Source organism: Narcine bancroftii, chromosome 1 (genome assembly GCF_036971445.1).
Source record: "Narcine bancroftii isolate sNarBan1 chromosome 1, sNarBan1.hap1, whole genome shotgun sequence".
Taxonomy (NCBI): Eukaryota; Metazoa; Chordata; class Chondrichthyes; order Torpediniformes; family Narcinidae; genus Narcine; species Narcine bancroftii.
Genome location: NC_091469.1, coordinates 435,476,588 through 435,487,535, shown reverse-complemented (window position 1 = coordinate 435,487,535; position 10,948 = coordinate 435,476,588). Strand labels below are relative to the sequence as shown.

At 40.3% G+C, this 10,948-nt stretch overlaps 2 protein-coding genes across 7 annotated transcripts in view; one reads left to right on the top strand and one right to left on the bottom strand.

Annotated features, from left to right (window-relative positions):
* The window catches only part of crot (carnitine O-octanoyltransferase), a 90,167-nt gene extending 81,607 nt beyond the window's left edge, over nt 1-8,560 (top strand). The window contains exon 18 of one of the 2 annotated variants that reach the window (XM_069914303.1): nt 7,485-8,560. The gene's annotated coding sequence lies outside the window, so the exon portion shown is untranslated. Of the gene's footprint in view, nt 1-1,928; nt 3,746-7,484 lie in introns of those variants that run through there. The other variant, XM_069914300.1, reaches the window with a different exon arrangement.
* abcb4 (ATP-binding cassette, sub-family B (MDR/TAP), member 4) overlaps nt 1-10,948 on the bottom strand; it is a 151,488-nt gene that overhangs the window by 6,724 nt on the left and 133,816 nt on the right. For 4 of the 5 annotated variants that reach the window (XM_069914296.1, XM_069914297.1, XM_069914294.1 and 1 more), the window contains exons 24-26: nt 7,497-7,653; nt 5,740-5,937; nt 897-1,103 (exon numbers count right to left, since the gene is read on the bottom strand). In XM_069914296.1, coding sequence (XP_069770397.1) covers nt 897-1,103; nt 5,740-5,937; nt 7,497-7,653 — 562 coding nt within the window. The remainder of the gene's footprint in view (nt 1-896; nt 1,104-5,739; nt 5,938-7,496; nt 7,654-10,948) is intronic. The other variant, XM_069914298.1, reaches the window with a different exon arrangement.

Here is a 10,948-nt window from a genome sequence, read left to right as displayed (position 1 = left end):
TTTAAACTTAGTGGAGTTTTATCCGCGGTCGTGCGCGTGTAAGTCGCACAGATCCACAGTGGCAACAAGCAACCACACGGTTGCAATTTTGAAATGAGCAATCAAACTGTGCCAGCACTATAATTCTGTGCCCTACTCTCTATTTACCATATGAAGTATAGCATATGTATTAACAAAAAAATAATATATAAACTTTGTGGTGTGAAGAGAAAGAAGAACACATTGAAAATTTGATTTGAAAATTTTAAAAGTGTTGCACCAATAGTTAAAACATTAGATATGGCAACTTCTAGGCCCATGCTCATTGGAAATGAACATTGAAACAGTGTGCGCATTTAATGATGGATGGCTTAGGAATTTCAAGACTTGTCAGATTCTGCAGGAGTAAGACAGTCAGCTGATACACCAGCTGCAAGAAAATGTAGTGCAACATTTTAAAATATGCTCAAATTTATAATGCTGATGAAACAGGGGTTTACTGGAAGGGTTTGCCCACAAAAACTGGCTGGAAACTAACAACGAAATGCAACAGGGTTTAAGCTTAATAAGGAAAGATTGTTGAATTTATTTTTCTTTAAAGTTACTGGTTTTGATAAATGAAGCATGCTGTATTTGCTAATGAATAAACTATCAAAATTTACCTGTTAATCTCTTCCTTATTTCTCCTTAAATTTGAATTTTAAAAGTACTGCCCAAGAATCCAGTCCAACCCAATCCCTAAGCAGACAGGATTTTCAGAATTCTACTGTTCACAATTTCTCAAGTTGTGCCCTAGTAGGTGTTGTACACAATTCCTTCCCACATAACCTTACTGCTCATATGCATGGTTAAACAGTGATTTTTAAAAAAAAAAGATAATTACTGAGTTTATTGTATGTAATCTGGCAGAAACCTACCTCAGGGAGAGTTTCAATAAAAGAATGGATATTAGCAGCTCTGGCGGCAACCTCTATTTCCTCCTGCGATACAACCCTGTTGTTGTCACCATAGGCAATATTCTCAGCAATGCTGCACTTAAATAGTACTGGTTCTTGGGACACAATTCCCATCTGTGCACGAGCCCACTGAACATTGAGATCTTTTATATTTTTATTATCTAAAAACTGGAGAGAAAGTAAATTTCAAAAATTTGTGCTTTACTGCATATTATTAAAACCCCTAATGTAAACTCCAACAGAAGAATAAAAGACTATGAGAGTAACTAACTGACATACTTGGATTTATGGTTATTATAGGCTCACATTTTATTTAGTAACTACACTTTAAGGGTTAACGCATGCTGGGTTTGTGGAAGTCACAAGTTTTGTTTCCCCTATGCAAGGAAGCGGGAAGTTGTGACCATTGTTCTTTTGAAAGGACAGTTTTCTGGAAGCAACTCAACAGAATTCATGAGTTAAAGGGAATCTGATGATTCAGTGTCTCACCTACTTCGTAACTAAAAGTTCTGAGTTTCAACACAGGCTTTCTAAGATTGAACTTTTGGAATCGACTTTCCAGAAGTGTCCCTAAATTGTAATGATTTGGGTAATCCACACACAGGTATATTTGTGCATAGTTGGCATTAAGTTTAGATACAAGTTGTTATATTATTAATAGTTACTAATAAATATATTGTTTTAAAAATAACGCTATTGGTGAATTGCTATTGCTGGTCTATAATGGAACCGTTATCATCTAGTATGATGCAGATATATAGCAAATATAATTATAGCACATTATGGAAACAAAAGTATTTTAAAATTCTCTGGCGAGTTCTGTAACCAAATGAACAGAATTCCAACAGTTGCAGACATTGAATTATTGAAATTCTGATTGATCATACTTTCATAAAATGTCTTAATTAATTCATCAATCTGGATTGTTAACTGATTGTTAATCTGCAGATGCTGTGTGACCTGAATATTTACAGTAATTTTCTTTTATTTCAGATTTCCACCATGTGTGGTGTTGCCCGTTTGGTCAAAAGAGTTGAATTTTTTTTATTACTGTAGTATTAAATTTTAAAAAAAAATATATTCTCACTAATAAGTCGGGCCATCAAGGCAATATAAGTGAGTGCCCAGTGATCTGTAAAGCAGTCCTCACTTAAGTAGAACAACAAAGTCAAGTTCTCTTTCACTTTTGTGCAATTAAATTCTGTACTTTGTTACAGTTTTTTCTGTGAGCACAGAAGTCAGTGATTCTGTCCATTCTGTAAGCCACAACCTATTATCATTTTATGGAATAGGATTTTTTTAAAATCTTTTTTTCAGGATTTATATCTACATTGCTGCCAAAGCTAGCATCCATTGCCCTTTGCAAGTGGCCCTGGAGCAGATGGTCTTGGGCCACCCTCTTGAACTGCAGCAGTGCTTCTGTTGAATAGGCTCCCACAGAGCTGATCGGTGGAGAGTTATGATCATATGGACCCAGTGAGTTGAAGGACTCGCAAATCGAAATCATGTGATTGGTTGTGGTTCCCATGCACCCACTGTCCTTGCCATTTTTGATTTAAGTCATGGATTTGGAAGATGATAAATGAGAGGACAGCAGCAGTGCATTTTATAGACACGACGTCTATAAACGCCACTGTGCCAGTGATAGACGTTCAGGGTAAGGGATGGAAGTTTAGAGTGGGGGTGGACATTCAGGAGGGAGGTAGTATACCAATCAAGCAGGTTGCTTTGTCCTGATGGTATCAAGCTTACTGAGAGTTCGGAGCTACACATATTCAGGCTAGCGGAGAATACTCCCTGCGGCTGGTGAGAAAGCTGTGGGATATCAAGAGATTGAGATATTGCCATTTCTAGCCTCTATCCTGCTCTTGTAGCTAATGATAACCTTTTCACACAGAGGGTGCTGTGTTTCTGGAAAAGCTTTCAAAGGAAGGTGTAGAGGCAAATTGGACAGGTACATGGCTAGGAACTCTTCCGAGGGATATGGATCAAACACAGCCATACAGTCACTGAGTGATACAGCACAGAACAGGCCCTATGACCCAACATCCATGCTGACCAAGGTTGCATTCTGCATCCTAAACCTTTTCTATCCATATATTTAAATGTCTTTCAAACATCAATATTGTCCCCATTTCTATAGCTTCCTATTGTTGGATGGTCCAGATATGGATTAACCTCAGAGTCAGAAAATTACCCCTCAGGTCCCTCTTAAATCTCTCCCCCGTCATCTTGAACCTATGTCCTCTAGTTCTTACTCTGGGAAATAGATTGTGACCATTCTCTTCTATCAAGAGCATCCTTGCTGGATGCATCATAGTGTAGAATGGTTGCTGCAGAGAAATGGACTGGAGGTCAATCCAAAGGGCTATTAGAGGGCAGAGAGGATCATTGGTGCCCCTCTCTCCCCCCCACCCCCACCCCCATCATCAACATGATCTACTGAGATCATTGTCTGAAGAGGGCCTGCAAAGTCATTTCGGACCCCTTCCACCCTGAGGCCAACATATTTCAGCTGCTCCAATCAGGGAAGAGATACAGGAGTATCAGAGCTAGCACCACCAGACTGAGGAACAGCTTCTTCCCTTGGGCAGTGAGAATGCTGAATAACTAAAGGAACTGCTCACACTAACCATCCAAGTCTCTCATATTTAGGAAACAATATTTATTTGTATAGATGAAATACTTGTCCTGCATATGTATTGCTTGTATGTGTTAAATCTGATTTGTGGCACCAAGGGCCGGTGGGTTGTACTACAATCAGATGACAATAAACTCGACTTCCTTTCATCCATGTCTTTCATGCTTTTATAAACCTCAACAAGATCATCCCTCAGCTTCCCTTGGGAATAAAGGCCCAGCCTATCCAGCTTTTCCCTATGCTCGAGCCCACAACTGTGTGTTAACACCATAGTGGATCTGCTATAGATGGGTGACAAAGATGGCATGCGGTACTCCAAGAGTGGCATCACCAAGAGCAAATTGGGCTCGCTGGGAGAGGTGACTTGGCCGGCAGAGATGAGCTGGGCTGAAGGGCCAGTTTCCATGCTAAACAGTTTAATGACTAACTGGTCCAATTGAGGTTCTGATCACCAGGAATCTCTATGATTTTGACTGCTGAGGATTTGGTCATGGCAATGCTTTGAATGTAACGTGCTGCACTTTGTGCTTATTGATCTCTGCCAGACAATAGAATTGTATGGGCCTCACTCTGCATGAATCTGGTTCCCAGAAAAAGAAACGTGCATCATGTGCAAGTCTGGTCATCCTACTGTAGGAAGGGTGCAATTAACCTGGAGAGGGTGCAAGAAAATATTGGCAAGGATGTTGCTTGGAGTGGAGGGCTTGAGTTATCAGGTCAGATTGAACAGGTTTGATTTCCCAGGAGTGAGGAGTATTGATAAGATAGATGATCACTGTTTTTACAGGGAAGGAGGTGAAAACCACACGGCATAGGTTTAAGATGAGAGAGAAAGGGAACCTGAGGTGCAAGGTTTTTCACATAGGGAGTGTGGGTATCTGTAATGAGCGTCCACAGGAAATGAGAGAACCAGATACAATTACAATGGACATGCACCTGGATAGGAAATGTTCAGAGGAATATGGGTCTAGCTTGGGGACAGCAGGGATAAGTTGAACTGAATGGCCTTTTTCCAATGCTGAACAACTCTGACAGGATTGAAAAAAGTATTTGTGGCTTTCATATGCTAATGAGATGTGGGGGTTACACAGGAGACTGCAAATGCTAGAATCTGAAGCAACGAACAATGGGTCAAGCAACATCAGTGGGAGAAAAATTGTCAACATTTTGTGCCAGAACCTTTCATCAAAGCTGCATCGAGATAATGAGTTCATACATTTTAAATGTAGGCATACAACTGAATGTGTATTTTGTATAAAACAACAAATATATAATATGTGAATTAATAAGAGATAATAAATAATTTTAAATGGTGATAAATATTCAGTTATCCTAGTGCAAAAAAATGACTTGGCAATAGTACAGACGATCCCTTTGTGGTGTCAGAGTAGTCCATGATTACTTGAATTAGGGGAAGTTCAAGAGCCTGACAGCTGTTGGAAAGAAACTGTTCTTGAAACCCCCTCGGTGATTTTTCAGGCATCTCTGTACCTTCTGCTTGAAGATAGCATAAGGGGAAATTGTGACCAGAGTCCTTTATGATGTCAGCTGCCTTCATGAGGCAGAACTTCACATATATCTATTCAATGAATAGAGGTCAGAGTCTGTAATGACAGCAGATTTGGTTTCATAAAAAGCAAAGATGGTGGTGATTTGATTGATGAAATCCTGTTAGAAGGGGGCTTCCATCAGTTGCAGGTTTATCTCTCTACTGCTTCTGGGAAATCTATCCCCTGACTTCAAAGTATACTGACTTCACTGGTGAATTAATGAGCCTGTGCCTTGACAAAGTTTGACAAATCTACTCCAACAAATCAAATAGCTTCATCTGGACACTAATTTGCAACCCATTTTGCCACATATTCTGATGGTAAAAAGATGAGATAAAAGACCTGGGGAAAAAGTATGGCTGAAGAAGATGCAAAGGGAATTGAGGATCTCTGAAGAGGAAATGAAGAATTCAGGGGAGAAAATGCCAATATCACTTTACTGGGTAATGATTCTCCAAACAAGCATTCCCCAAAACAGCATGTAAATGTACCATCAGTTTAAAATCCAGGAAAACCCAAAGGTTGTAGAGTGAAATGGACAGTAGGTGGTAAATTGTATTAGGCCACCACCCAGCAGATTCCTGATCCTGTTGAAAGGGAGTAAGTCACTTACCACTTTTCCATTCAGTGGGTCATAGTACCTCTCCAGAAGCTGAACCAATGTGCTTTTCCCACAGCCACTACTACCCACCAGAGCCAAGGTTTGTCCTTTTGCAACTGATACTGTTAAACCTTGTAACACAGGCAGATCAGGGCGAGTAGGATAGTTAAAGGCAACATCTTCAAACTTGACCATTCCCTCAAACATACTCTTCAAAAAAAAAAAGAAAAATGGCATTACTAAGTACCTTTACAAAGATATCAAATTTACTTGTGTCCATCTGGAAGTCAGAACCCAATGTACATGGTACAATTTTCATATTTTCTCCTATCTGCTGACAAGTTAAAAGAGTATTTGTGTCTATATCATCTCTCAGAGAACTCCCATTGGTTCCACCGCCCCGCTTATTTCCCTGTCATTAATTTTCTCTCTCTCTCAAAAAATGCCCTGCCAATCCCCATATTTCTCCTTCCAGGGTATTAGCCAATAAATCTGCCACCTACACATCTTTTGGATGTGGGATGAAACTCACAGTCAAAGGGAGAACATGAAATTCTTGATGGATCTGGAGCCAACATTTCTTTTGCTATTTGGGTCCTGTGCTACTTTATAAAGCAAAAACGGCCTTCATATATGCTCTTTAAAGACAGACAAGGCAAACTTTCAATGCAAGACATCATTGCATAGCAGTTAGTGCAGCACTGTTTTAGTGTCAGTGACCCGGGTTCAAATCCAGTGCCATCAGTAAGGAGTTTGTTCATTCTCCTCATGTCTGCATTGGTTTCCTCCAGGCTTTCCAGTTTCTTCCCACCCTTCAAAAATATACAGGGGTTGGAGGTTAATTAATTGGGTGTAATTGGGGCAGCACAGGCTCTTGGGCTGGAAGGGCCTGTTACCGTGCTGTAGGCCTAAATTAAAAAAAAATTAAAGAAAACTATGCCAAAGACATGCATGACCTCAGCTTGAAACAGTTTGTACTCTTCTGCCCAAGGCTATTTTATATTATCTGCAACAGTTCATATGTGGCTCTGGAACCTTTTATGATTGTATTACAACATTACATTTTTATGCCTTATTCCAGGCATTATTAGCATTATTCACCTGCCCCTCCATACTCTTAGAATGCTTGCTATTCAGTTGTGTCAAGGATATAAATATTAGTGACTGTATATACTCGTGTAATAGTCAATCCAATGTAAAAGTCGACCCCCCCCCCCCACTTTTTTGGTCAAAAATCTCATATTTTCCGTGTAAAAGTCAATCCCATCTCACCCCCCTCTCCCCCACCCCCCACAATTTTTGGCCCTGACCGCCCATCTATCCGAGCTCCTGATACCCCGACCGCAGATCCTCGCCCAAGCCGCTTGCTCACCAGAGCTCCTGACACTCCCAACTGCTGACCCTCGACCTAGCTGTCCACCCTCCGATGCCTCGAATGCAGTCTCACCATCCGGTCACGGCCATCTGAACTCCAAACACCTTGAACGACGGAGGCACTTACCACAAAGTTTCCATATAAATGCAAATTGACCCGAAAAATTGGTACTGTATTACACGAATATATATGGTATTAGTTTATGATTTGGAGAATCTAAATCTTATAGGCTATGCAAATATGGCAAGTGTATCTGACAATGTTATTCACACCAGATGAAAGTTTGTTTCAAAGTTTTATGCCAAATGTTCAATTTTTAGCTGCTTTTGAACAATTTGAGATGATAACATTGACTTTAATTTGTCAATGTTCTATTTTACAGCGTAGTACTTACAGGAACATCACCGGCGTCACTAAAGCTGTCTATTGATGGTCTTTGCTCAACCAACATGATGATTCTGGCTGCTGACATCTTAGCCTTGGCATAATCAGGTGCAAATGAGCTGGTTTGTCCCAAAGCCATTGCTCCAAATACAATGGCTGAGAATACGCTGCAGTAATCATAAATCAGATCAAAGAAAATGCAACATTATCTCTACAAATATTTCACTGTTAATCAAAAAATGTATCAAGATCTCCATACGATTCATGAACAATGTTTACTTGAGTGAGACTAAAACTGGGAATGCTGGGATCTTCAGTGAACAAAGAGAAGCTGCAAGGGCTGAGTGGGTCAGGCAGCATCCAGGAATAGAAATGAAACAGTGAAACACGAATGTTACAGAAGTCAAAACAGAAATGCTGGAGGAACTCATCTGGTCTCCCAGCGTCCAGCCCGCCTTTGTTTCCACAGCCTTTCATTCAGATACCTGTCTTTTTTCACTTATTCCTTGAAGAAGGGCTCAGGTCCAAAATGTTGGTTATACCTCTTTACCTCCAATGGGCAGTGTATGATTGGCTATTCTTCCAACATTTGTGTTTTAACTTGAATAGAAATAGTCAATGCTGCGGGCTGGGAATCTTTATCAAGAACTTAAGTCTCAATAAAGGGTCCATGGATGCTGTCCTCCCCCCACCCCCTCTTTGTTCAATGTGAATTTAAGTGGTTGTATCACAAAATAAATGTAAATACAGTGGTGATAGTAGTTAGAAGAGCCTTACGAAAACCAGAAAATGCCAGAACCTTTAGCACAGTTATCACTTTCCATTAGTAAAGAAATAGGGTAAGCATGTCAGGTCAATACAGGGCAAGGAAAAGAAAGAAAGTGAAGAGGAGGAAAGATTAAAACAAGAGGACATGAGTTAAGAATTAAAGGGCAGAGGTTTAGAGGTAACATGAGGGGGAACTTCTTTACTCAGAGAGTGGTAGACGTGTGGAATGAGCTTCCGGGAGAAATAGTGGCGGCGGAGTCAATTGTATTATTTAAGAAAAGGTTGGACAGGTATATGGATGAGAAGAAGATGGAGGGTTATGGGCATTGTGCAGGGAGGTGGGACTAGAGGGGGGTGTTTGGTTCAGTGCGGACTAGAAGGGCCTAATGGCCTGTTTCCGTGCTGTAAATTGTTATGTTATGTTATGTTAAACAAGAGAGAAAATGTTCCAGATCAAGGACACTTCACGTAGAATAGTGGGGAAATGAATATATGGAGGGAACTGTGATGGGTGCAGAACAAAATTGTCCATTTAATAACTGCTTTAAGTTCTGATAATTCAAAATAAAATAGAAAAGTACAAAAATTAAAATGAAACTGCCCCATTCCCAATCTTTAACCTCCATTACCACTTCATTTCTCATGGGGCACACAGCATTCTTTGGAATTTAGTTCTGAATTCATTAAATTCAAGTTACCTATTTCTTATTTGCTAGATAGTTCAAATGTCAAAGGGTTCCTTGGGTGTCTTCTGAGCTACAGATGCTGTTTACCATTCTTGTTACACATTTGGTTTACATCATCACAGACTTTCCCTGGACTCTCCATTCCTTTCCAACTGTGCAACCTAAAACACGTTTACTTTCCCACTTTCCAAGAACAGTATAGCACAGTAACAGGCCCTTCAGCCCACAACATCTGTGCCGATGTCCACAACATTGACTGTTTCTTTCCAATGAGATGCTCCCCGACTGACTGAGTGCTCTGGCATTTTCTGGGGTCTTTTTTTCATATTTCCAGCATCAGTAGTTGATTTTGTTCCAATTAACAGGTAATTTTTTTCCCTATTTTGTACGTGATAGTGACAAAATAAGAGGCATATGCTAGGAATGTAATGACAAGGAGGAAGAAGCTTAATCATACCAGTTACAGAGAAACAGCAGGGCAGTAGACAAGATCACCAGCAAAAGATTCTTCAGCGTGGATCAGGAAATACATCACAGCTGCCTCATGACATCATTCCATGAGTTCAGAAACAGGCAGTGGGCTGACAAAACCAGAGTTGTCTTTGAGATGTCTCACTTCATTTAGCTGTGCAGTAGACCATTGTGCAAGAGGAGAGATGAAACAAGGCAGACAGAAAAGACCATGCAAATAAAGCAGGTTGCAGAAGGTAGAGAGTGGAACACGCATACATTTTGTGGAATAGGATAGAAACACATTTCTAAGAGATAAAAAATATATAATTAATTATGGTGTGAAAAATAAAAAAATTTAAAAAAAAGAAACAGAGGAGGTCATTTTGGCCTTTCATGCCTGTCCCACCATTAAATGACAACATGGTTAATCCTTAGTTCAATGCCACTTCCTTCTACTTACCTCACATTCCCTTAAACTGATTAAATCAATCCCCTGATTCCATTACATTCTAAACTACTCTCCCCTATTCTAGACACAGAACTGCACCTCGACAGATTTCTTGGGTAGAAAATTCCAAAGATTCACCACCTACTTCATGTTTTTCCAACCCTGTGCTCAATGGCCAAACCCTGACTTTGTGACTAGAACTTCTAATTCTAGCAGCAGCCGGGAGAAGTGTCATCCTTCCATCCACTTGGTCAAACCCCGTAAGCATTTTCTGTATTTCATTGAGATCACTTCTCCATTTTCCAATCTATCTAGATTAGTATTTTTCAACCTGGTGTTCTCAGTGCTCTGATATATTTAAAAAAAACAAATAATATGTTAAACAGAACCTGCTGCAGGAACTCAGCAGGTTGAACAGCATCAGTGGGAGAAAAAGAATATCTTCATTGAGACATAGTGTCAAGAGGAGATAGCCAATATAATGAGGAAAGAGTCAAAGGGGGCTGGACAGGCACCAGCGGGGTATTGGTGAACAAGGACGATGATCAACAGTGGCAGTGGATTGGCAGGTGCTCAAGGTGAAAGAGAGGCGAGAGCAAAATAAAGTGATCAGAGAGAGGAAGATGAGTCCTGTCGTGTGGGGGGTGTGATAGGTGGAGACAAAGGTTGCCAGTTATGGAATCTGATAAGAGAAGGTGGCAATATCATTATACTGTGAGCCATTAGGGGGGAGGAGACTGTGTAAAAACAAGGGTTGCAGGGCGACACAGTGTAATGAAAGATTCTAACCTATTTTTTAAACCTGTTTTTCTTAATTTGCAGCTCTTGGTTCTGCAGAGCTGAGAACCTTTTTTTTAAAACTTGCAGCTTTGGGCTGAGAACCTGCTTGTGTTTTAGAATCAGCAGACATAAGCTAAATTCCACCAAGGGGCCAGAGATGCTGTTATCTGACGAAAGGACATCTGTGTACCAAGAATATTTAATCTTCCTGCTTGTTTTGGTCACAGACTGTCAGAGGCCTAGCCTTGATGCAAAATAAACCATTGTATTCAAAGTGATAAGCTGAAAATTATGTTATTCGTTAGAAGCCTAGCATGCTAGCTTACT